The following is a 27,684-nucleotide window of genomic DNA, read 5'->3' as shown; positions in this document are numbered from 1 at the left end:
ATGGTGCCACCTGCAGGCAACATGGGCCTTCCCATTATTCACACCTAGAACTATGTTAACCAATCAGGAGACTAATCCGGTATCACACACCCTTAATCGAGTATTACATATCCATGATTCACCTTCTCCCAAAAGCCCCTCCTATGAGTCCATGAGGCTTTGGGGGGACATCTAAATACAAGCCATAACAATGCTCTGGATAAAATATGACTACATATTTTTTAAAATATAGTTGGAGGAAAAACTAGAAAAGAAAAACCCAAGAAACAAAAAAGTAACCCAAAACCTACAGAGGTGATTAGCAATTGAAGATTTACCAGAAAATAATAACAGGATATGCATCTTGGTCTGTAGGGCTTATCTACCATATGGAGCTGGAATTAGGCAACTTATATAAAGTCAGGAGGAAGGAAGAACTAGAAAAACTCCTTCCTTTCAAAAGAAAAGCAGTAGAAAAGCTTCTTGCCCCACTATAAATGGAAAAAGAATCACTCATGAGAAATTAGAGATTTAAGCTTGTTGAAATTACAAGGAAGTAGATCAAATGGCCTCTACACAGGATTGGAAACTGGATCTGAAAACTAAGAAACCAAATAGGCCTTGACAAATAAAATGTAAAACTGCCTCACAAGAACACCTTCACAACTCAAGATACATGAAACTCACATGCTGATGAACTTGTAGTCAACAGTGATGAGGCATATAGGCAAACAAATCATCCTGGAAAAGAGGTAATTAGGAGGTGAAACAAAAGGTGCACCTGAAATATAGATGACACAGCTCTAAAAATTTTAATGTGCTTTAAATGTTTGACAAAAAATAGAATAGAACATTATAAAATAAAAGAATGGGGAGATTTCAAAAACTACCAAATAGAGTTCTAGAATTGAAAATATATTTAAGGGGGGAAAGTAGGTCAGTATAGTCTGAAGGTTATATTGTTGTTCAAAAGTATTTCTCTCTTCTTCCTTCAGGCAGGAGTGAGCCTGCTTTGGTAGAACTTACATGGCATAACATAACCTAACCTAACACAATACAACATAACATGAGAGTAACAAACCCATCACCTTCACAGATATCACTCACACTCAAGAGGGATACTTCCTTCTTATGGTGTATACACCTGCATGTGGGAATCCTGGGAGACTGGACTTTGCAACAGGGGAAAAAACAGTAGTAGGAGATATTTAATACTCAACATCACACAACTTATTAGCAGAGCACTTTTAGCACTCTTACTTACACTAAAGGAAGTGCATATGGCATCCAAAAGAGCATTAGAGCAACCCAGAATTACCCTCAAGATCCTAAGGCACAGTGTGAGCTTCCCTAAAATAACAAAAGATTGGGTCACTTTTCCATGCAAAGGCACTGCCCTTGCTCTATTCTCTCAGGCCAATTTAAATTCTACTTCTGGGTCCAAGATTCCCTTCTACAGAATAAACTATACTTGTTTTCTGTCATTGCAAATACTTCATATATAACTCATATGTGTTTTTCAAGTTATCTTTTCAACATTTAGGAACACATTAATAGAACATGTTATTTGGATTTTTCTTTTGTCACTTCACTATTAAATGATTTTGATTGAATAACATTGAAAGATCTGGGAACATAATCTGGAAACTAATAGTTTAAAGCCCTTTTTAAAAAATGCTAAACAGAGAAATCCATTAGCATTCTTGTTTGTTTTAGAGTTTACTGGCTTATGGGCATCATCTTTATTGTTTTACAGGAACATAGTTTTTTTTTTAATTGGTCAGTGGCAGAATACAAATGGAGAACAATTAATCTTAGCTGTTTATTGCTTCTGTGATTCTCTGGAAACAGAAAGAGTAAAATGTCCTATGTGCTTATTACACACAGGCACTATCTCAGCTCATTTCTCCAGCTGTGGAACAGATTGCAAATCTCATTTTAAAATTACCTAATGTATGTTTAAATTGATTAAAATGCTCCTAGCATCATTTTTAAGAAATGAAAATAGTTATGACATTTCTGTGAATAAGTTTAATTCACATAATAATCATTTCTGCCCTTTCCTTTTACCCTCTTTCTATGTATCATTGAAAAACCATAGATGACCATTATAAAGAGCAAGCAAGGGCTGGGGATTTAGCTCAGTGGTTCCACCGCTTGCCTAGCAAGCTCAAGGTCCAGAGTTCAATCCCTGGTACCAAAAAAAAAAAAAAAAACGAGCAAGCAAGACTTGGATGATATGAGAAAGTTACTTTATCTATTTTGTCCATTGCCTCTTCATGATGGTTAATTTCATATGTCAACATGACTGGACTAAGGGATACCCAGATTGCTGGGAAAACATTTTTCTGGGTGGATCTGTGATGGTATTTCTAGAAGATATTGACATTTGACTCCAAAGAGTAAGTTAAGATCACCCCTTGCCAAAGGAAGAAGGCATTACTCAACCCACTGAAGGATTCAATAGAAGAAAAATGCAGAGGGAGGGCAAATTCTCCTCCTTGAGTTGAGACATTTGCCTTCACCTGCCCTCAAACATCACACCTCCTGGCTATCGGGCCTTCAGACTTAAACTGAATTATACCACTGGTGTTCCTGGATCTCCAACTTGTAGTCAGCAGTCCAAGGGACTTTTCAGCACCCATAATTGTGAGAGCCACATCTCATTTATAAATCCCTTTGTATATAGTTATATAGCTCCTATTGAATCTATTTTTCTGGAAAATCTTGACTGAGATGGAGTCTTTCTTTGTCCTTGAACTAAATTCAAGATAGTTGTCATAACTTTTCTGGTCACTGAAGACTCTCCAAGTCACTCCAAGTCCAAAATATCATCACAGTTTTGTTATTAATATATTTGTTATTAATATATCCAGTCTAATGTAGCACTCAAACTGTTCCAACTTCAACTAAAGGTATGGTCTGCTGAACATTGCACCAGGAAAGGTGGACATGGAAAGGTTGCTTTCTCCTGATTGTTAATTTAGGCAACTCCAGTTTTTGATACCAATCTCTCATTCTGAAGATGAGATGAGGGAAGACGAGGCAGTAAGAAAGTTCTCCTTTAAGATAGATGAATGACCTAAGGAAGGATAGTGATCTGCAGGCTTGGTGAATATTTACAGCTGACTTTTTCTCCTGAACCACAGGTAGGATGTTGGTGGTAGGAATGAGAAGTTGGGAAGTGGAGAATCTAGTATACCACTCCTATCACTGAAGATGCATTTTTGCAGATGGCTAATTATGGCTCTGTTTACCCTAGCGGGATCCAGAAGGCCCCCTTACACATCACCTGAGATAACCCCAAGCCAGGTTATGCTTCAGCATGGTCTACCTTTTGTCCCTGGGAATAGCCCTGCATGCTGTGCTCTGTCAAATCATGGGACAACATGCTACATCTTTATTGCTCCACCATCAGAAGAGATACCAGATACTTTCTTCTTCTTTAAACTTCTCAGGCATGAATCACTGATCCTCTCCATGGGGAGATACATATAAAACACTCCAAATAATCTCCATTAAACTCTTTATCTCTAGCCTTGAAGGGTTAAGTACCTAACAGCTATTTCTTCTCATGGTAACCAAGAAAGGATTCAAACCCACCATCAACTCTAAAAAATCATCTCCTAGTCATTATTTTCTTGGCCTTTCCAACCTCTTGTATCAGCTGGAGATGGCCAGTGAGTTAAGTTGTTTTCCAAACAATGCTAAATGGATTTTCCTGTGCTTCCTTTTCCAAAACTATATTCTGTTCTTACCTGACTTTGGAATGCAACCTCTATTGTCATGAGCCACATTTAACACTGAAACAAGGGCCGGGGATTTAGCTCAGTGGTTCCAGCGCCTGCCTTGCAAGTGCAAGGTCCCGAGTTCAGAGTTCAATCCCCGATACCAAAAAAAAAACCAAAAAACACCACTGAAACTAAAAAAGTTCCATTCTAACACCCTGAAACTTGTATAGTCATATTTCTATCAAATGGTTCATTTTTGTCTTTCCAGCTCACAAAATATACACACTTCGATGGTTCAAAAACTACCAGAAGCAATTCCCAAAAGTTAAATATAGGTTGATCCATAATCCAAAAATCCAAAATGCTCCAAAATCTGAAAATTTTTGAGCAGCAACATGATATCTCAAGTGGAAAGTTCCATGCCTGATCTCATATGAAATATTGTAGTAAAAACACAGGTGCACTAAAAATGGTGTATAAAAATACCTTCAGGCTATGTGTCTAAGGTGAATATGAGACATAATCTCATGTTTAGACTTAGTCCCGTTCCTAAGAGAGTGTATATATATATGCAAATATTCCAAAATCTGAAACATTTCTTTCTGGTTCCAAGCATTTCAAATAAGGGACACTTGATTTGTAACTCCAAAAACAAGGTTTGAATGACAACTCTGAAGAAGAGGAATGCCAGTGGGTTAGGAGTAAGATGCAGTGGGAGCCCAGTGAGAAGCACACAAACACAGGGGCTCACGGAGTCAGAGACTCTTACCTCTACACCCTGCAGCATACTGGACTGAAGGCAAGAGCCTGCATTCTCCCACCAGGTTTCTCCTTTTCTATGACTGCACTATGTACAAAATAACCAACCAAACTGAATCCCCAGGAGTTACCTTGGATTCCTCCCTTAACCTGCTGCATCCAACCCGTCTCCAAGTCCTATTAATGCTATTTATACATTTCTCCCACTAGGTTCCTCCTCCCATCCCCTCTGCCTCTGCTTTCTTTAGTGCCCTCATTGATTCTGTCCCATACTTTTTAAGATAGGAGAGTGGAGTATGTTTATATGTTAATAAAGAATCAACAGAGAAGAAGAGCTTGGAAATACTTGAAAGAAAAGACAACTGATGAAGCCAGATTCCAGAAGAATGAGAAATAGAAACTTGAACCCAGAGGAGAAATATAATTCTTAAGGAGGAAAAAAAAAAATCACCGAGACACTATTTTTCTCATAACGTTAGCGTGTTCAACTTTTTAATGTTATTTTACTCCCATGCAGGGGAGGGCCTTGTGCATGCCAGACGGGTGCTCTATCCCCATGCAATACCCCAGCTCTAATGTTAATATTACCTGAAGTAAGGTAATGTGAAACAGTGATGCTTTTATTTTTATTGGCTTTTTGAAACAGGATCTTTCTATGTAGTTCAGGCTAGCCTTGAACTCACTATGTAGCCCAAGCTGGCCTCAAACTTGCAGTGATCCTGCTGCCTCAGCCTCCCAAGTGCTGGGATTATATATGTGCACCACCATGCCTAGCTTATTTTTAATATCTCTAACTGAAAACAATATAAATGATCAACTTTTCAATCTCTAAATTTGTTTTTAATTTGTTATGCCTTCAAATCCAAATCTGATTCCCCAATCTGAGTTACTGACCTCTTTCTGTTCCCTATTAATTCTCTTTCTCCTAATGTATAAACGTATTTTTACTGGCTTTTCACTTTTCCTATCTTCCATGTACTCACTAATCATTCCACTGTTTCATCTTTCTACCTGCACCTCTCTACTCAAATTGCTGTGGCTGAAGTCGCACTAAGCTCCTAATTGCCAAACCCAGTGGTAACTTCTTAGTTCTCATATGACTGCTGTTTTGTTAAATTTCTATACTCCCTGTGATTCCCTGGCTTGACTCTCTTCTGGTCTTTCTCCTATGCTCTGGCCACTCCATCTCAACCTCCCTCTACTGACTTCTCTCCTGGGTCTTCAGAGTTTCATTGCTGAAGGTCTCTTCTGGCTCCACACGCCCACTGGGCCATTCTCCTGCCTTCTTGCTGTCATAAATCTGTATTCCAACAATCTATCCAACTATCTAGGGTAATCTTCATAGCTCTGTCTGGCAAATATTACCTTCCCCAGGAGTTTAAACCCGCTTTTTAGGTGAAGAAAATGAGACTAAGATAACTAACCTGAAAAAGATTCCAGGTAGTGTTGGGAAAGTATTCAACTGACAGATCTTCCAAACCCACAGGTCAAGTTCCCTCAGCTTGAAAGCAATTGTTTTAAGGATAAAATAATTACAAAGGTGTTTGAAAACTGGGTGCCATGGTTTGAATATGATTTGTGTCCCCCAAGATTCCACTGTAACTAATGGCTGGTGAGAGGTCCTTAGGTCATTAGGGGTTCAACCCTTGGGTTCTTTTGAGAAGAAAAGGAAGAAGCCTGGCCCTGGCTGTGCTCTCTCTTTCTGTTTCTGGTTCTATATGTGCTCAGGTGCATGCTCCCACACGTGTTTAAAATGGTATATATCCTTGGCCAATGTGCCAACCTCTTAGAGTCACAAATCTATATAGAGGGGATAATAATTGCTGCTCCTGAGGACTGTAAAGATATTTTATTTATGTGAAATGGTAGGTAACAAATTGTGGTACTAATAAAATCACTTCTTGTTATCCCATATGATCACTCAAGGTCGAATTCAATCTTCCCAGGGACTATATGTCAGGATAAAGGGTTTTGTAACTACTGAGAAAAGAAAAACATTCAACACTACCATCTCAGGAAGTAGATCTTCAAGATGGAAGGTAGTTCTTTAAGACAGACGATCTTGAAAGACACAAGCATCAAGAAGTGAGGCTTCTAGCCAGGCATGGTGTTGCATACCTGCAATCCCAGCAACTGAAGAGGCTGAGTCCGAAAGACTGCAAGTTGGAATGTAGCCTGGGCAACTTAGCAAGAGCCTGTCCCAAAATAAAAAAGGATGGAGATGTAGTCAGCGCTCCTTAGGTTCAATCCCCAATATGGGGGGGGGGGGGACTATGAAAGGGTTTTGAGGATTAGAACTTCTAATGATTATTTCCGTTATGTCAGAGTAAATCTCTGGGGAAGAGTGTGAAGGCTAACTATTCTGGAATGATTGGCTCATGTAGTAAGTCCTGGGCCTCACACACCATGAACTCACTCCATCTGTCTTGGGAACCACTTTTCTTCTGTCAGCCAGGTTAAGCAGTCCCCGCCCAGTGTAGCAAAAGCCCTGGAGCCTGGCATGGTGACTCATGCCTGTGATCCTGTAATCCCAGCACTTGGGAGGCAGAGGCAGGAGGATCACTGCCAGATTGAGGCTAGCCTGGGCTGCATAGTGAGTTTAGGGCCAGTCTGAACTACAAAGTGAGACCCTGTGTCAAAAAACCAAAAAAATAAAAAATAAAATAAATAAAGCCCTGGTAACTTTGTAAGGTACCTACATTGCCTTTAATGCTACTTTTAAGTTTCACTGGAAATCTAGTTGAGATTTGCAACCTATTTTGCTCCCATTGTCACATTACCAAACTCATATAAATTCACTCCAACTGAACAAAATCCTCATTTCTACAAGAACTGGAGAGATACAAAATTTAATGTCTATTCTCAAAGTTTGGATTAGTACTTCAATATTCATCTCATCTGTAGAAAGAAATGATTAAAATCTAGATGACTTCTAAAGTGTCTTCCAATTTTAACACTACATGGCTCTATCTCGAAATTGCTGAATCACTGGGAAATTAACATAGTACAGTGAAATAAGGCAATTTGTGATGCAAGCTGACTAACAATACTCTCTGCCTGGGCAAAGGAATTTCTTAGAATACTGAGCTAAAAATGTAACTGCACTCTGCAACTTATGCAAACATGTTCTAATGGATGGGAGGAAAAAATACTCAACCCAAAGTGCCAGCAATTCCTCTGTGAGCAAGCCTGGCAGGGAGAGTGTGGGGTCAGTGAGGCATCAAGTTACAGACTAAATTAAAGGTCTGTAAAAGAGTAGAAGAGAGGCAGGGTCTAATCATCCACTGTCCAAGGCTGCCAGCACTGGATATACCACCCTTACTCACCCACAAAGGACTGTTCTGCGTAGGCCAAGCAGGCAGCAAACTAAGGGCTTCAAATACCTTTTTTTAAAAAGGACTTCTAACTCCAAACAGATCTTTATAGAACTGTTTCCATGAAGCTTAGTTCTGTCATATTAAAATTTCCATGAAAAAGTAATCAAAACCTAATGCTTATAATATTCCAGTGCAGAAAAATATTGTGTTTTTGTTCCTATTAAAAACATGTGTAACATATATATATATATATATATATATATATATATATATATATAATGTAAGCCCCAGATCAAGTGTACACCCATATACACAAAAACCTTAGGAAAATAATAACATTTTTGGCTAAACCAATAAAATTGTACTCTGGCAATTACTACTCTCATTAAGCCAAAGTTCTGCAAAGGTCAGCAAGCAATAAATATGTCTGCTTATTTTGTGGCATGGGTTGCAAATACTAGATCTATAAGGATGAATTAAGGTCACTTTAAAAATTCAAACACAGTAATTCCTAGGCTTGGTTGGGCTGAATCATGTGCATCTGCACTTTTTTTCGTGGGGGAAAGTTAATTTTAGAAAGGAGAAAAAGGTTGCCAGGAAAACAATCACATTGGCACAATAACTAGACAGTGAGTCTTTTCTTAAAAGTTCAAAAGGCTTTAGTCTCCAGCTTGTCCTTAATATTCTTGAAAGCAGGTACTGAATATCACTTCTGTTCCATAGCAGGTATCTCATTTTATAAAAAAAAATACATCCTTTAAACATTTTACCTATGTTACAATTTTTTTTCTTCAAAATTAGTCCTTCACCTCAATTTTCCAAGACAGACAAATAACAATCATTGTTTTCCTTGGCAGCTGCCCTCTGATGGTGAGGTTCTTACAATGTGTCAAGCACGTATATGGACATACACGAAAAGGGAAAAGCAGCAGATGTCCATCTATGACAAACCCCAAGATGGAAAGACATTTAGTATTTATGCAAATACAAGATAATTTACAGGCTCTCTTAACCAATTCAAGGTAGAAGATTTTGGTCTAAATAATTAGAAGCATAAACAAGATCTAAATTAATTTAGATGATCATTCTTCCTCCTGGTCCCTGGAGATAGATAATATCCCATTGGAGTCAGTTGCCTTAAAAGAAGCAACAGGTTTAAAATACCAACGGCTTGCATTCCATCACTGACAAAAAGCCCGTCAAGGCCAGTAGGGAAGAAATATTTTCTGATTGCCTGGAGAATAGGCCTCAGCCCCTTCTAACCCCCAGCGTGCTGCTGATCGAATTCTTACATTTTAAAAATTGATATTGAAAAGCTAACTCTTTAACCAACTCTCTGAGAAGTATACTGTTTCTCCCCATCCTGTGTCTGAGTTTCAAACGAATGTTAACCCTTACCAAAATTGTCATCTCAGAATTAAGGATGCTGAAACGATTTCAAGTTGAGGGAAACTGGCTTCACTCAGTCGCCCCATTCCTGTTTTCTGTTCACACTTAGCTTTCCAGGTGCTGTCCCACGCAGACCTTACAGATGCTTTCGTGGACTATTGGGAGAGGGGATCGCAATCCCTGGAGGGGCTTAAACTGTAACACTAACTGTAACACTCGAGCGCAGGCTCACACACACGGGCCCACCCCCACGTCTGAATCAGGATCTTAAGGTGAGGCCCGGTTTTTTTATTTTTTGCTTTTTTTTTTTCTGCCTCCGTCGCCTGAGTAAGAGCTACTGCGCTCTAGGCTGTGATAAAGTTCTAGCACTGTTATTAACCAGAAAACCTTGTCAATTTATGTATTTAACAAGAAAATAAAAAAAGAACCCTAACCTATTGTTTGGTGTAAATACAAAAGGTGGAACGTTTACCACGATGGAATCAATATTTTTCCCAGAGTTAGCATAGTAACGGGGTGGGGGGTCCTGGAGGAAGAGGAGCTACGGTGTTTCAAATTGGATAATATTTCAGACCTGGGGGAAATCAGTGCGCGGGTGTTTGCGCCACACACCTGGAGCGGAAGGAAGACCTCTGCCTCCCGCACCCACCCAACAGCCCAGGGCGCAGGGCTTCTGGAGCTGCCCGGGGAAAAGGGCGAAAGTGAAGGGTGGAACCTGGAGAGGAGGCGGGGGTCCTCTGGCCGCGGGGAAGAAGCGCGGATCGCTCAGGATCTGAGCCCCCTTCGGACCGCCTGCCAGCACCTCAGCCCGGCGCCCATGGGATCCGGGGAAGGAGAAGGTGACAGCGCGGGGGAGGCCGAACGGGTACCTGGCACTGCGGGTCCAGGAGGAGCACGGGCGCAGGCGGCAGCCGGTTCTGCTTACCTGGAGTCCGGGTCCAAGTGCGCAGCTGGGAGACCCGGGGTGCGGCCAGGCTCCCTCCCGGGGCGCTCACCCGCTCGGGCTGCGCGTTGCGCGTCTTCAGCAGCAGCGGGTTCGGGCATCAAAGGTGTCCGGACCCCTCCTCCTCCTCCGGCCTCCCCAACCCCTGACGGGCCCCTTCCCTCCTCCGCGGACGCGGCCGAGCCTCCCCCGCCTCTTCCCCGAGAGCGCTGCCCTCGCCGCCGCCTCCTCCTCCTCCCCGGCGCGCGCGCGCCTCCTTCAGAAACGCGCTCTCCGGGAAGGAGGTAGCGCAAGTGGTCCTGGAAACTGGGGCGCTGGACGACTTCTAAAACCCCTTTTAAAATCTTAGATCTGCCCAGTGAGGTCCAAGGCACCCTCTACATTCAGCCCTGCCTCCGCTCTTGTCTGCCACGTCACTGAACGTTTGATGTTCACGTGAAGATCGTGTGGAGGCTCCCCCGCCAGTCATTTAAAATTTTCCAAAACAAACCTTCCATTTTATTGTTCTTAAAATGTAGACATTCCTGCTATTTAAACTTAGGTCGAGTTGGCCCGAGGAAGAATTTGTTCCAGGCTCCTTGGCCAAGCCCTGAGTCGGGAAGGAGCCGTCAGCTACACCCTGGGTTCGATTACCGAGCCGCCTGGAGGCTCTGCTCACCTAGGAGAGACCCAGTTCTGAGGCTCGAGTTCCAGACCGGAGCAGGTGGATGTGTGCAAAGAGCTCTGATGGAGAACCAGCTCGCAAAGGGCAGAGCTCTCTGAATAATATAGAAGCTAAGGAACAATGGGAAGGGACCGGGAAACATCACCTAATCCCCGCTGGGAACATGGAGGTAGAATTGTCAGATGACACTACCTATGCATTCATCCACCTGTTAGTATATTGATGGAGTAGGTAAAGGCAGTGTAACGTTCGTAGTCATAACAAAGGCTGATAGGATTAACTTCTTCCCCAGTGTATTTTTTGTGGGGTTTTTTTGTTTGTTTTCTGGGGTTTTTTGTACCAGAGATCGAACTCAGGACCTTGAGCTTGAGGGGCAGGGAGCAGAACCACTGAGCTAAATCCCCGGCCCCTTCCCCAGTTTTTAACAGAGCCCTGGAAGAGATTCCATATAAATCCTTTATCTTTTCTAAAAGTATCAAATAACTTTCTCATTTGAAGGTTTAAAAACATGGGCATGTATTAATAAAACAGTCAGGTTTCTCTAGTAGGCATAGTAGATACTGAAAGATAAATATTCACCAAAGGGCAAATGAAACTTGGGGCTGGGTCTAGAAGAGCGAACTAGAAAGATAACTTCCTTGTCCTCAGGAAGCTGAAGTGGGGAACAGACAAACAGGGTGTTCGGAGTAGATGCTCTCATGGAAGATGCACCCACGGGGGGCCAGTGTGCATGAGAGTGAGGCCGAGAGTAATTTGGCCTGGAGCAGAAGAGGAGGAGGAGAAAGTTTACCAGCAGGAGGAACAACAGGAAGAGAAAGCCAAAAGTAAAAAAAGAATTTAGCAATTCAGAGAATTTAAAGAAATCCATTACTGCTGTGCGACCACCTCCTGGAGGTAGGAGTGGAGATGACTGGCAAGAATGAAGACACAGGCTAGCGAGGTAAGCGGAGGCCAGATCATGTAACATTTTCTAGGCCATGTTTTAAAACTGCACTTTATTCCACAGACAACAGGGAGGCATTGAGATGTTCTTGGCAAAGTAATGTGAAATCAGAGTTTTATTTGAGAAACACTACTGGCTATAGGCAGAGAACAGAAAAGGATAGGAGGTAGGATAAACGTAAAGAGGATGAATTCAGAAGAGCTCAAAAGGACACTTAAATCAGTGCATATGAGGATATAGCTTCTCGTATCTCTGTGGAATCTAACTGCGCTCCCAGACAAGTTCCCAGAAGCACAACTTTCCTGAAAGGGAGAGATGTGAGGAGGAGGAGGAGGAGGAGGAGGACCAGCGGTGGGAAACAACTGAAAGACAACAGAGATAAACAGAAAGTAGAGATGGAGAGAAAATGGCTTTTTATTTTTTTTAAAAAGAGATCAGAAAGAAATTTTAATATTTGTAAATTATTAGGCAGGAGACTGAAGGCCTAAGAATTTAAGTGACATTTTTACAAGCTGTCTACATGGGTTTTTGTCCCACACTAACAATTACTTCTTCAACTCTCCAAACTCCAATTGAGTATCTGTTAGTTACTTTTCTCTCATTCTTGAGACAAAATACCTGACATCCAAATTCAGAGGGGAAAGGGTTTATCTGGCTTCAGTTCTAGAGGTTTCAGTCCATAATCAGCTGGCAAACAAGCATCAAAGAGGAGAACAACAGAGCATGCATTAGGCAGCAAAGGGAACAAGGGGAACCTAACAGCATCTTCTGACCTTTTATCTAATTCAGGCTACTTAGGGCGGGTAGCACTCACACTCTTAATCCTAGTGCCCTTGAATCAGTTCCAGCTTCACACACTCTAGATCAAGCCTATGACCACGTGAGGCTTTGGGGGGACATTCAGACCCATAACATTCCACCCCTGCCCCACCCCAGAGACTCATATACATTCCTTTACACAGAAGGCCTTTAGTCCATCTCTAAGAGTTGCTGGAGTCCTAACAGTTTCAGCATTGCTGAAAAGCCCAAGTCCAAAGTCTCCTCTGAGGGGCTGGGGATTTAGCTCAGTGGAGCCCGGCCTTCTTGCACACAAAAGGTCCTAAATTCGATCAGTTTGCAGAGGTTTCAGTCCGTAACCGGCTGACTCCAAGGCAGAGATGACAAACAGGCATGGCAGAGCAGAAACAACATGGCATGCACCAGGCAGCAAAGGCAACAAGGGGTGAAAATGGCTTTTTAAAATGAAATATTTTATATATATAGTGACTCTACCTTACACAGCTTAAGGATAAGAGAATGTTGATTTGTAACTGAGCAGTAAGATAAAGGGAAATATGAGACACAGGAACCGTGTTGACATATACAGTTGCTCCTCAGTGTCCATAAGGTCATTGGTCCTCTGACCCCTAGACACCAAAATCTGTGGATGCTGAAGTTCTTTATGTAAACTGGTGTAGTATATATGCAAATAACCCACATGCAACCCCCCCATACTTTAAATAATTCCTAGATGATTTATAATACCTGATATAAAATAAATGCTATGTAAATAGTTGTTATACTGCATTATTTAGTGAATAATGACAGGAAAACAGTCTGTACATGTTCAGGACAGACACAACCATCATAGATTTAAGGACATTTTTGATCCAGGGTTGGTAGAAGAGTTGAATGCAGAATCCGTAGATGTCGAGGGCTGACTATGTGCATGTGTATATTGTGTTAGTTACTTTTCTCTTGTTGCTGAGACAAAATCCCAGGCACCAAAAGTTAAAGTGGGAAAGGTTTATTTGGCTTACAGTTCGTGGAGATTTTAGTCCATAATCAGCTGGCTCCAAGGCAGGGTGGCAAGGGGTTACATTCATGGGAACAGAAGACAGCAACAGCAACAAGGGACCCTAACAACGTCTTTCTGCCCCTTTTATCTTATTCAGACTACTTAGGGCAGGTAGCACTCAGGCCTTTAATCCTAGTGCCCTCAGGCCTAGTCCCACCATGAATCAATCACACACTCTGGATTCAGCCACCTCTGAAAAAGCAAGAGGCTTTGGGGGACATCTAAACACAACCCATCATATATATACAGGAAAAGGTGTTTATTATCAAGTATTAGTTCATGTGATTATGGAGCCTGAGAAGTCCTACCATCTGCTATCAACAAGTTGAAGACCCAAGAAAGCTGGGTGTAATTCAGTTACTTTAGTTCCACAATGCTGGTATAGATTTTGAGTTTCAAGGCCTGAGAACCAGGAACAATGAAGGTTGGAGAAGATCAGTGTCTCAGCTCACACAGTCATAGAGAGTGAATTTAGCCTTCCTCTCCCTCTTTATTCTGTTTGGTCCCTGATGATTGGATGGTGTCTACCCACATTAGGGAGGGCTATCTGCTTTACCCAGTCCTCTAACTGAAATACTAACCTCTTCTGGAAACACCCTCAAGAACTCTCCTAGAAATCAATTTCAACCAGATATGTAGATATCCTGTGGTCCAGTCAAGTCCATACATAAAATTAACCATCACATTGTCTTAGCTTGATTCTCTTTCATCTTCATTGTTTTCTCTGTCCCTGTAACTTCATTCTTTTTTTCTTCTTCTGTCCCTGTCAGCTCTTTATTGCTAGGATAAAATATTTGACATAATTAACTTAAAGAAAGATTTATCTTGGTTGTGGCAGAGATTTCAGTCCAAGCAGAAACATCATGGCAGAAGGGCATGGTGGAGGAAAGCTGCTCACCTCATGGAAGCCAGGAAGCAGAGAGAAAATGAAACAACTTGAGAAAAGTTACACTCTTCAAAATGCCCTTTTCCTCCAAAGACCCACACCCTCTAACAGTGCATTTGCCGTGAGCTCATCCATCAATAGGTTAGTCTATTGATAAAGTTATCACTCACAATCCAATCGCTTCTCTATACATCTCTTAATACAATCAAGTTAATTAACTATCAAGATTAACTATCACGGGTTTCTCCAGTTAAAATGGCAGAAATCTCATCCCTATAGTTTCTAACTTTATATTTTGCGGATCTAATTACCAAATGGAATCAAAATTTCTCTCCTCAATTTCAAATTCTCAAGGAAAGGAGAAACTGGACTGACTGAAGTCAGACATGATTTTTTTAAAATGCCTATAAAAATTCTTCACCTACTGTACAGTTCAAGGATATTGGATGCGGAATGAGGACTAAAGGTGCTATGCTTTGAATAAGCATCCTCCAAAAGTCCTAACTGCTAGCTCACCAAACTGTGGATCCAATGAGGGGAAGGAGTAGAACCTTCAGGAAGGTCTGATGGAAGGAAGTTAGGTCATTGACGATGTGCTCTTAAAGGGGATATTGGGAACCCAGGCCCTTCTTCTCTCTGCTTCTATGAGGTGAGCAGCTTCCTCTGCCACGTGTTCCCCCCATGATATGCTGCCCCACCACAGACCTAAAAACAACACTCCAACTGCCCCTGGACTGAAATTTCCAAAACTGTGAGCCAAAATAAATCTCTTTTCTTTTAAAATTAATTTATTTGTAATATTTCTTATAGCAACAGAAAGCTAACTACAACAGAAGGGTATCTCAGGAGATTAAAAGAGCATCTCTTCAAAAGGGTACTTTAGGAAGATGACTCAGTACATGATTGTTATAAAGGCAGAAATGTAATTAAGTAACTATGATACAATTTCATGTGCACCATAGTAAAGGTTTGAACAAAGTACTAAGAGAACATACAATGCAGGGAGGAAAACAAGGATTTTCAACCTCAGAGACATGAGGGATATTTCATTGTGAAGACATTGTTTTGAGTCTTAATGGCCTGATCAGTTTGCCAGGCACACTAGCTAGTTTGTGGGATTTGCAAGGTGGTTCCTTGTTTGGTGGACTAGTTTTTTGGTGAAGGAAAGGATGAAGCTTCTGGGAGAGAGATGGGTAAAATTGTTATAACAAGTGAGCACTGATATGGCCTAAAAGACAAATAGGTGGATATGAGAGACAGAGGTTAGAATCCAGAATATTTTATGTGAGGGGTTGAAAAGAAAGGCCAAAGATAATGTGGACAATGAGATTAAATGAATCAGTAAAAAGAGGAGGGATTTGTTAGAGAATAGCTCTTTTAACATTGAATTTCAAATATTGATGAGATATTGAGTGAAGATATCAAGTAGATAATTGATACCAGTATGATATTCAGAGAAAGTCAGTTGCCGAATATATTGATATGGACTTTGTTAATCTAGAGTTCACAGATATCACAGATATGGATAAGATCACCCATTGCAATCAGGAAAAAGGAAAGAACAAAGCGCCTTTGGTGATTTGCTGTCCAACAACATTTGAATGGCTACTAGACACAAGATAGCTAACCAAGGAAGAGAATCAAGAGAAAGCAACATCATGGAAGTCCAAGAGGAAAATAAGTTTTGTTTTGTTTTTTTTTAAAGGATGGTGAACTGTCAAATGCTACATAGAAACTAAGTAATATTACAGAATTTAAAAGAGGCCTTTCAGCTTTTGACTATTTGGAGGTTGTCTATCTTTCTGAAACCAGTTTTAGTAGAGTAGTAAGAAAAGAAAGTACACTGCATTAGATCAGAGTTTCCTACTCTCAGCACTATTGACATTTTATATCACACAATTCCTTGTTGTGTGGGGCCATCCTATGCCTTTTAGGATGTTTACCAGCATCCTTGGCTAAACAGATCCCAATAGCACTCCCTCCCCCTAGTTTTGAAAACCCAAAATGTCTCCAGATATTATCAGATGTCCCCTGGGGGCAAAATGCCCTACACACTTCAGAACCACTGCACTATACTGTATTGTGAATGTTTCCCAAAGGCCAATGTTAAGAGGCTTTCCACACCTTGATGCAATGAGTATGTGGTAGAAACTTGAAGAGTTGGAACCTAGTGGGAGGTCTTTAGGTCATTGCGGTTTTGCCTTTGAAGAGGACTGTGGGACCCTGGTCTCTTCCTCTCTTTCTCTTTCCCTTCTAGGCCATGACGTGAGTGGTGTGGCTCTGCTACATGTTTCTGCCAAGATGTGCTGCCTCACCAGTAACCCAAAAGCAACACGACCAATTGATCATGGACTGAAAACTACAAAATGGTGAGCCAAAATAAAGCTTTTTACTTTATAAGTTGATTAGCTCATGTATTTGTCATAGAGACAGAAAGCTGGTTAACACAGCTATAGATGGAAGAGACCAGCCAAATGTATTAAAAAAAATATTAAGACATAACATCATCTTTAAAATTTTTCTTTTCTCTTCCTCATTTAAAAAAATGTTTACTGTAAATTCAATTTTTTAAATCCACCCCTGCCTGGGACAGGTACTCACTCAAACCTTCTCTAGTTCCCTTAAGAATAAATTACATCAAGAAACATTTTATTTATAAAAATCTAGACTCAAAATTAGATTTATAGGACTATCTTAGAGTTAGACATATCTCCTTGCTAAGATAACACCTCATTCAAGACCCGGGATTTAGCTCAGTGGTTCTGCTGCCTGCCTCTCAAGCCCAAGGTCCCGAGTTCGATCTCCAGTACCAAAAAAAAAGGATAACACCTCATCTTGACAGTCTTGGGACTATTGAAGTTACCTTGCCAATTTGTAGTGGAAAACATTTTTCTTACTTTGATGTTATAACTTGGTCAACAGTGATGACAGTAAATACAACCTTAGCACTGAATGCTAATGCACAAGCAGTAAAGATCCTAAAGAGATGGTCTTGTTTTTCAGCAAACAAAAATATCAAAATTCTATGCTTCTCTATTTCTTTGATTTCATTCCTTGGAACAGTTGATAAGGTGCATTAATGTAATACATTACAAATGATACTTTTTTAAATTTAGAGAAAAACTAGTTATCAGGGGCAAAAGCCTTGTAACCATTCATTGTCTTCCAAGTCTCTCTACCATTTCTTTACCTTCTCTGACTGCTTACTTTGCTTGGACATTGCCAAGCTAGAACATCCTGTTTATCAAGCAACTGGATATTGTTACATTTAGATACTCTCAAACTCAATCTCAAATCACTAAACTGTGTAGTTTGGCTAACTCTTTCTACCAAAATAGAGTATGATGTCTTGCTTTTGGAACCAAATGTGTCACTATATTTATATTTATGACTAGGTTTAGAAAAAGAATCTGGTCATCAGCTTATTCAAACCATGTTAATTTACTAAGTCAATATCACTGGACAGACTTTAAGTAGCATCCAGACAACAGATTAATGCCACTGTCTAAGAACCCAATTGGGGTACATTTCAATTAAAAAATTTTACAAGTATTCACTATGTGTCAAGCCCTGTGCCAAGCACTGGGAATGAATAATAAAAGCATGAACATCGTCCCTTCCCATGATGCTTACAGTCTGGGAAAGATACCTATGTATATGCAAGAGCTAGGTAAGTGTATGAGAAAGACTGATATGAGCATGCAGTGGATTAAAAAAAAAACTTCTCAAAGACAATATGAGAGAAATTTTAAGAACCAAGTTTTTAATAATGCCAAAATAAGGCCAATACGTATTTTCAGGCACATCCTCTGTTCCTCCTAATTGTAACATATTGCAATTATTGGCCCCTTCCATGGTACTCATCCACTATTCCCTATGTGCCCCCATATCAACTAGGTCCTTTGCTGTTGGGTAGAATCCTATGACCCATCTGGCCACCGACTACTGAATAGACTCAGAGGATAGGAGTAAGGATAAGTTCTTTTCCTGCTCTCTTCCCCTACCACTAAGAACATGAAAGACTTGTGTGAGATGGTAGATCCTCAAGACCAAAGAACCCTAAAGTAATGAGTAAGGAGCATGAATGGAAGCCCTGGAGAGTTGTCTGAACTCACTGGAGAGCTTTATTGGGACATTGAAAGAGCCTGTTCTAAAACACCTTCTCATCACTTTAATTTTAAAAATTCTAGATCTTTATAAAAAGTTTACTTTGGCTTGCATTAACTCAACAAATACTTATTGACCACCAACTATGGGTTAGGAATTGCCTTTGGTTCTAAGAATACAGTAACAAAGGAAGTTTACAGCCTCAGGGAGCTTACCTTTCAGTGGGGAAAACAATAATTTCAGGTAGTGATAAATAAAACAAAAAAAGATTTCACTAATTCTGTTCTTTTCTCATGTCTCTTCTCCTCACTTCCCTCTTTATTCAGCAGACTCTATCATCCATCACTGTATTCACATCCTCGACCCATTACCCTTTTCTCCTTTCTGTCTGCTTGCATGGCAAAATTGCAACATGGTTAATTTCTTTTCTTTTTTTCCATCTCTGAATACAAAAATGCTGACTATTGTGACCTCAACTTCCTGGCCATTTATCACAACAGGTTCTTGCAGGAGCTTGGCAAGCGTCCTATCTTGCCTAACCCAGTCACCTCCCATTCTTCTACATGACTGGTCTACACTTCCTTCATCCTAAAACTGCCAGCAGTCTTCTCCCATTCATTCACTATCAATGGTTTTGTCCCTGATTTCACTGAGAAACTCAAGAGTAGTAAGATCTTCTGAAACCTCCACTACATCTGCCAGTCCTCACCCAGAGTCTGTACATGTATCTATCTTCCCTTCTGTTATTGTCTTATTTTATTTTATTTTATTTTTGTTATTGTTTTAAATGTGTCCCCAAATTTCATGTGCTGTAAACTTAATCCCCTAATTAATTCATATGTTGATGGCATTGGGAGCTGGGGCCTTTGGGAGGTAATAAAATGAAGTTATGAGGGTAGGGTCCCAATGTTGGCATTACAGTAGTGGCTTTATGACCTAGCACACTTGCTCTGTCACTCCATGTAATGCCTTTGCCACATTATGACACAGCATAAGACCTTCCCTAGATACTGCCACCTTGTTTTTGGATTTCTCAGCCTCTATAACCATTAGCTAAATACATTCTATTCTTTATCAATTACTTGGTCTCAAGTATTTTGCTCTAAAAGCAGAAAACAAACTTAAGATTCTGTAGAAACTGTCCATTGTCCTACCTAAGGCCAACTTCCACTTGTGCACTACATATTGTCTCCTCTCATCTCCTGTGGCAGACACAGACATGTACCGCCCAGATCCCTTCTCAAGAAAGGATCTGCTACCCAGCTGTAGGCCTGTGGTCACCAGACACCATCTGTTAGCTCCTGCAGGATGTGCCAACACTGTAGAGTCATTTTACCTGCAGTCATGCCCTTCTAGGGGCAGCCTGCAGGCAAAGACTGGGCAACTCCAAGGCCAGTTATCAGGATATGCTGAAGAGTAGTATTCACTCCAGAGTTGCTCACAGGGTTGACTGAAGTTTGATCTCTTCCTCTGCCCAATCTTGCTTCCCTCCCCTCCTTTCACAGGTCTTGACCCACTAATAAACTCTGGTGCCCCAAACTGTTTTACCATCTGTTTACAGACACCCAACCTGACTTACCTACTATAGATGAGCTTCAGCTACTGCCTCCTCCCTCTCTTGCATCAATTTTCCCTCTCTAATTCTCATCATCATATAAACATATGATGACATCTCCTTTCTTAAGAAAATGGTCTTTGAATTACAGCTCCATCACTTTGCTCCCTTGTATAGAAAAATTTCTGGAAAGAGTATCTGAATCTATTTCTTGCCTACTCATCTCTCTATATCCCCACTCCTGGTACTTTCATATTCACCCCCTCCTCGAACATACACCTAGAGAAATAGCTCTTGAGTGTCACTGATAACACAACATTATTTGATCCATGGTCAATTCTCACATCTTACCTGACCTGTTACTGTGTCTGACTCACTCTTTCCCTGGAACACTCCTTTGTCGCTTGGCTTCTGAGACACAGCTTTCATCTGACTCTTCCCCTCACTTCATTGGCCACAGTTGCTCCTTCTCATCTCTTTTGCTGGCTGTTCTTCCTGTCTGAACCTATAAACCCTGGAGCAATCATGGATATAACCTTGAAGTTTCCACATCACTACCTATATTCACTGTAAGTGATCTCATCCAATGCCAGAGCTTTAAATACCATCTACATGTTGATAACTGCCAAATTTGTATCTTGAGCTACAGCTTCTTTCCCTGAATATTAGACTATCATATCCAACTGACTATTCTGCTTTTCCATTTTGATGCACACAAGAATATCAAAGCTAATTGTGTCTAAAACTGATTCTCACGTCCTACATGCCTCCCAGAAAGAAAAAAAAAGGCCCTGCCCCCTAACCTTCCTCATCTAAATAAATAGCTACTCTGTTCTTAACAGTTGAATCAAAAACCCATAGTTATCCCTGGATTCTTGCTCTCATCACCCACATCTGATACTTTTATTCTTTAGATTATATCTAACCTCTTTCTACTGCTAAATTCTCTTTTCAAATGTCATCTTAAGGATCTTAACCATCAAACGTGCAAAATAAAATCCCATCCACCCTACTGGTACTTCCTATCTCCTTTAAGCTGCTGTACAAGTATTTGCCACTCAATATACTCACTTGTTTTTTCATTGTGTCATCTAGATAGTAAGCTTCAAGATGGCAGACATGTGGTCTTGCTCTAGCTTCTAGAAGATTCAATTAGTATTTTGGAATGAACTAATGAAAAAGAATGGTGTACAAACAACAATAGTCTTGGGGGAGAAGCATTTGACCAGAAAGCTAAATGATATGAAGGAGCAAAGATTCAGAATGAAAAGTAGTACTGGCAAAAAACCCCAATTAATGTAAAGCCCAAAAGTGTGAATGAACTTGGCCTTATGGAAGTACAGCAAAGGTTTGTGGGGCTGAAACAGCTAACCTTGTTAGAGAGGTATTAGAGATGCTGTCAGCAGCTGGATTATCTAGGAAGTCATAATCCCGATAAGGATTTTATTTGAAGTATGATGGGAGCTAATGGAGGTTTTAAGCAAAGCAATATCCAGTGTGGTCATTTTTCAAAACATCAGCTTGGCTGCTCTGCGCAGTGGGGGGGGTGGGAGCGGCAGTGTGGAAAGAACAGAGCAGGGACAGGGTATAGCAAAGAGCAAAGAAGAGAGTTAGATTTCCGACGGACCAGAGGGGAGGCCAGGGAAGAAAATTTGAGAGTATCCATGACAGCAATTACTTGTCTCGGCCAGAGGCGCAAAAGGAAAAGAGGATCCAACGCAAACGTCTAATTTCCATCCAGTGGTTGAGGACTTGAGAGAAAATAAGGGAGTGTTTGAGGGAGAGGAAAAGTGCGTTGTTTTTGAAATGTGGACTTTAAATGAGAAGGAGAGAGACAGACAGACCGAGACTTCCCCCGGACTTAGTGCGCAGACCTAGTGCGGCTCGCGCGGTGATGCGAACCCTACTCGGGCGGGCCGCCTCTGCTCACAGCACCTCGAGAGCGGAGGTCCGCGGAAAGGCGCGGACCCCGGGGGCCTCCCGTAGGCATCTCTGGGGCTTAAGTGAAACCGCTCCTTTACGAAATTCCCCGCCTCCGTGAATGCGGCCGACTGCGACTCGGGATTTCTGAACTTCCTCACCACGTCGCCGCGCCCTCCCAGCCCCGGACAGCGCGGCGTCTTTTCCGGAACGACCCGGGGAGACAATAAACACGCAGGCCCCCTGGCGTCCCGCCGCTTCGCGTGGCCTACCCCGCCGCCCTTCGGCGCACAGCGCCCTCCAGACGCGGACTGCACCGCCTCCGGCGCGCAAACCCGAGCGCGCACCCCTCCGCCCGCGGTCGGGAGACCCCCCTCGGCCCCGCGCCCGCCAACTCCCAGCTCGAGGCCCTGATTGGCTGCCGCATTCCCGCTTTCCTTCCCGAACCGCCATTTTGAAAATCTTGTTGATTCCGTGGAGCGGAGCGCGCGGCGCGAGCGTCACGCCAGACAGCGGCCCGGGCGCCTACTTTCCGGCGTCAGCCTCCGCCGCCTCCCGGAGCCCCCTCGAGCTCTCGAACGCCAAGCCCGCGGCGGCCGGGACCCGCGGTGAGGGCTGCGTCCGCGGGCACGGCCCGGCCCAGCTGCCCCAGCTGCGGCCGACGGGGAAGGGACGCGGCCATTTGGACGGTGGCCTGGCGCGGGGGAGGGGACGCGGGCGGCGGGAGGCTCGGCCGGGCCGGAGGCGGTGCAAGGCCCCGCGGCGGACGGGAAGGGTGACGCGGTTTCCCGCCTCACGCAGCGCTGGACTGGGGGCGGGAGCCGCCCCCGGGCACCGTCCAGCCGCGGGAGGAGGCAACTTTGAGGTTGGGGCCCCGCGCTCCCCCGGCAGGGACCGAGGGTGACGGCGGCCGCCCTGTCCTGCCCTCAGGTCCCCAGCATGTCCTCCTCGGCCCCCGCTGCGGAGGAAGAGGGAACCCCCGCCCAGTCCGCTTCCGAGAAGGAGCCCGACGTGCCAGACCCCCGCGAGGAGAGTGAGGAGGAGGAGGACGACGACGAGGAGGACGAGGAGGAGGAGAAAGGTGAGGAGGAAGTCACATCCTTCAGTGCTGAATATTTTCAGACCCAAGTTGTGGTGTGTTTTTTTTAAGGGAAGCAGCTTTCTTTTTGGCGCCTACAGGCATGTAATCGGAGTGATTTTTTGCAACAGTGTATGCGAAATCTGTTTTAAGGTTGAACAATGGCAGAGAATCGGCTTTGTGCATTCTAATTTTTAAGAAATATTTGTTAGCGTTGATACGATTCGAGAATGCAGCTGACCTCCCGCCTCGCAATACGCGTTCCTAACATTTCATCTTTGACAGGAAGTTTGTAAATCTGAGATCTGTGTTTGATTTTAAAGTGTTGCGTGTGCAGTTTTCAAGTTGCGAAGTGAATGTTTTGATTTTGCTAACTTCATTACGCAATTTTCTTGCCTTTTGAAGTCTTTGTAAGGTTTTTATTTTTTTTTATATTTGCTGAGTTTCAGCAGAGGTCTTTTCTCAGTTTCTTTGACCAGAAAACACCGGAGAAAGCTGTTGCTATCTGAGAAAGTAGTTCAAAATGAAAGAGGTGAACTATGAAAGAAAGTTAGGAACCCACAGCTGTCTCGGTTTTGAACTGAGTCTGCCCTGCAGGAAGGTAGTAGTAACTGTTGATGGACTGGAGGCATAAAACAAGAAACTTAGTGCCTTATGGAGTGGCCCTGTGTCATTTGTTCAAGATGTGAGCCCCAGTGCTTTTTTGAGTTATGCTAGCTTCCAGAGATGTTTCCGCAGTTTATAAATGGATACTACAAGTCTTACCATTTTTTGATGGAATCAGACCAGTCTAGGTTTATCTTGTATATGGATACAACTCAGCTGAATTGGGAAGAGGTTGTAATTTTTTTTCCAAACCCAGGTTTACACTTTAGTTTAAGTTTAAATCAGTCCATGATCAGCTCTGTAAATACTGCCTGGGTTAAGATGGATTACAAGATGGGTCTTTTGCCTGAAATGGCATGTCTCCTAGTAAGGAACTATTTATTTCCGTATTTAAGTGCAGCTTTGCTTTTAATTGAAAACCTTAATATGAGTTATTGCTTAATATGAATATTTGCATTAACGTAACTGAAAGTTTGGCTGTCATACTTCACTCCTAGCCAAGACATTGTCAGCATTTTCCTCCCAATTATTTGTTTATCTTTTAGTCTTTCAAGGGCATGGGGGGCTGGGTTGAGATACTACAAAATTTGTGAATTTTCTTGGTCAGGAAAAAATTGCATAGTTTATGTAAATATACTATAAATGGTGAAAACACTGACTCTTGGAGGGCTATCAGTAGCTCAGAGAGTACCAGGTTTGGTTCTAGACAAACAATTTGTGAATTTTGATTTAACACCCCACCACCAACTCTACCACACACACATTCCAGTGCTGGGGATCAAAACTAGGCCTTATGCCTGCTCTGCAGACACTAACATTGACCTGCACCTCCAGCCCTTGTGATTTTTTAAAAACCTGACTTTATAAATAGTATACCTAAGTTTTGTAGTTGTTTGATTTATTACACATTAATTTTTTTTATTCTTTTTTACTCGTTTGAGATGTTTGTGGGACAACTAGCACTGAGAACATTCGTATTCTATTATAGCTCTGGATATTTAACTTGTAGAGAAGCATTTTGGAAGCAAGGCAGGAAAATTAATGAAGTCTGACAAATAAAGGTTCAGATTAGCCCAAATTGGCATTGATTTTGGAGTAAGAAGAGAGAAAGGACTGGAGGAAAATGCCTCGTAGCTTTTTGTCTTTTACATCTGAGTGGGTGGTATTAGTGGGGGTTTTTTCCCTTGAATTTTGTTTTGGGTTTTTGGGGGGATGGCTTTTTTGAGACAGTCTCACTGTGCAGTTCAGACTGGGCTTGAACTCACAGCAATCCTCTGGCCTCAGCCTCCCAAGTGCTGGGATTATAGGCATGCTGCTGCCATTCCCAGTTGGTGTTGTTTTCTGAAATTTTTTGTGGTGGGTACTGGGGATCAAATTCGAGACCTTGCGTTTTCGAGGCAGACAGTGGCACCACTGAGCTAAATCCCCAGCCATTTTCTGAAAAATATTAACAGTGATGATAAAGTTTGGGGATGATTATACAGTAACTTACGTTTTTGATGGGTGTTGAGTGTAGGTACCTATAGGATGTGAAGTGGAACTGTCCAGGTGGCTGCCAGATGTGTATTAATCTGAATCTCAGAAAAATGCTCTGGCAAGTTACTTACGGAGATACTCAGAAGGGAGTGAACAGTAAATCACTGCAGGAAGAATGTTGAGTGATCATATGGATTGCTCTACAGTGCTTGATCTTTATTGTATACATCCCTTTTTCTTGTACATCCCTAAATCTTATCTGCCTTCCAGAGTCAATGCCCATGTTTTGTTCCCTTTTCCCTAATAGTCCTTCCTTAGCACACAAAAATTTATTTGTATTTTAAGGTGTTTTGTCATCATTAAGTTAGAGTATGATATCTGTGCCTCATTTTCCTATTAGAGATGGTCATTTCCAAAAAATATTCAATGTCTTAGACATCTGTTCATTTCTTCTGTCAAGTGCAGCTTTCTATAAAATAAGCGTTCATTCAGATGAATGAAAGGATTGCCAGCAATATCTAATGTTATTGTAACAATTTATTTGACTTTATTTCAATTAGTAGGTTTATTTCTTTTTTCTAGACAGGGTCTCACTATGTTGTTCAGACTGGCCTTGAACTCACTATGTAGACCAGGCTGGCCTCAGACTCATGGTGATCCTCCTGCCTCAGCTTCCCAAGTGCTGGGATTGATGCTCGCCATCATGCACGGTGGTAAATGATTTTAGATAAAGAAATATCATAAACTTTATAAAGCATACACTCATTTTCTGAGTCATTTTTTGTTTTAGGCAGTTAGGGCTAAACAGAATTTTAACTTTCAGAATGATTGATTTTCATCATTATGAACTTGTAGAATTTTTTTAGCTGGTAATAGATAAATTGTACCAAGATACAGTTAGATATGACTTGCTGTAGTATTCTTCAGCACAATAGGAGGACTGTAATTTACAACAATGTATATATTTAAGGCACTGGGGGTGTAGCTAAGTTGTAGAGCACTTTCCTAGCATGGACAAGGCCCTGGGTTCAGTTCCCAGCTAGGGAAGAATGTATATGCTTGATGAAGAACTAAAAGAAAGTTCAAAAGCTGCCAAAACAAATGAGGAGATGGGAAAAGTAAGTTCATTTGATCATTACACATTATATATATATATTGAATTATCACACTGAGCCTTGTAAATATGTACAAAATAAAACAAACTTAGAACCTGGATGATTATAAAATACCTGGATTTTAACAGCAATAATTATAGTTGGTTTCTGATTGTTTTTTGTTTTCTGATTGTTTTTAAGTGGGTCCCTTTGAGTTTGCCAGGTCAACAAAATGTTACGCTAAAAGCTTTCATATTCTTCTGACAACCATGGTCAGGGGAATGAGATCTTGAGTTTGGGAATTTTCTTTCCTACGTGTTTACCAAATAGAGTTAATACGTTCTTTAGTTTTTTGTTGTTAAGAAATATTAAATTAATTTCTAGAAAAGAGTCTCATCGTGGAAGGCAAGAGGGAAAAGAAGAAAGTAGAGAGGTTGACAATGCAAGTGTCTTCTTTACAAAGAGAACCATTTACAATTGCACAAGGTAAAGTGTAGCCTGTATTTCTTTCATTTTATGGTGAAAATGTCCAAATATGGAAGAATGATGCTTACCAGTGCTTAGTGTGAACAGAGTATTTAGTGCTTGGGAAGTGGTAATAAACTTTTGGTATAGTAATTTTATTTAATTTTCCCCCATTAAAGCAGAGATATATAAATTATTCTATGCAATTTTTTTTGTTTTATTTTAAAATTACACTAAAATCATTCTCATAAAATTAACTTTGTACATGTTTAATCAATAGGTATTTAATTGTGGGTTTTTTTTCTAGGAAAGGGACAGAAACTTTGTGAAATTGAAAGGATACATTTCTTTCTGAGTAAGAAAAAAACAGATGAACTAAGAAATTTACACAAACTGCTTTACAACAGACCAGGCACAGTAAGACCTTTTCTTATATACTTTTAGATTATTTATATGTTTATATATTAAAGTACTTCACAATAGAACCATAATTTTAGTTCTGTAGAAGACTTTTAATGAGCTAGGCACAGTGCCACAAGCCTGTAATCCCAGCTACACAGGAGGCTGAGGTAAGAGAATTGAAAAAAGGCTAGCCAGGAAAACTGAAACCCTGACTCAGTAGAGGGCTAGGGTGATGTAGCTCAGTGGTAGAGAGCATACCCAGCATGTGGAAGCTCCAGGGTTCAGTCCCCTTTACCACAAAACACAAAAAAGATAGATGAATTCAATTTCTGTATTGTACAAGTAAGCAAACTGGACCCTTTTTTGTAGGGGCGGGGGGCTACCGGGGATTGAACTCAGGTACTTGCGCTTGTGCAGCAGGCGGCAAAACCAAACCACTGAGCTAAATCCCTGGCCCTGGACATTTTAAGGCTTACCGCAGAAGGGCTGGGGATTTAGCTCAGTGGTTCCGCCGCCTGCCTTGTAAACGCAAG

General features: G+C 41.6%; 2 protein-coding genes across 4 annotated transcripts in view; one reads left to right on the top strand and one right to left on the bottom strand.

Moving 5' to 3' along the window:
* Rnf144b (ring finger protein 144B) overlaps positions 1-10,227 on the bottom strand; it is a 191,803-nt gene extending 181,576 nt beyond the window's left edge. The window contains exons 1-2 of one of the 2 annotated variants that reach the window (XM_021260583.2): positions 10,101-10,220; positions 6,588-6,664 (exon numbers count right to left, since the gene is read on the bottom strand). The gene's annotated coding sequence lies outside the window, so the exon portion shown is untranslated. Of the gene's footprint in view, positions 1-6,587; positions 6,665-10,100 lie in introns of both variants that reach the window. The other variant, XM_021260584.2, reaches the window with a different exon arrangement.
* Positions 10,228-19,345: 9,118 nt separating this feature from the next.
* Dek (DEK proto-oncogene) overlaps positions 19,346-27,684 on the top strand; it is a 28,820-nt gene continuing 20,481 nt past the window's right edge. The window contains exons 1-4 of one of the 2 annotated variants that reach the window (XM_021260469.2): positions 19,346-22,638; positions 22,961-23,111; positions 26,669-26,770; positions 27,057-27,166. In XM_021260469.2, the coding sequence (XP_021116128.1) occupies positions 22,970-23,111; positions 26,669-26,770; positions 27,057-27,166 (354 nt within the window). In that variant the 5' untranslated portion in view covers positions 19,346-22,638; positions 22,961-22,969. 2 annotated transcript variants of the gene reach the window in all.

The sequence above is a fragment of the Heterocephalus glaber genome, unplaced genomic scaffold (assembly GCF_053883595.1).
Source record: "Heterocephalus glaber isolate CG9 unplaced genomic scaffold, H.glaber_assembly_v1.0 deba00001472, whole genome shotgun sequence".
Lineage (NCBI taxonomy): Eukaryota > Metazoa > Chordata > Mammalia > Rodentia > Bathyergidae > Heterocephalus > Heterocephalus glaber.
The sequence above is the reverse complement of the archived record's forward strand: the minus strand, read 5'-3'. Positions and strand labels throughout refer to the sequence as shown.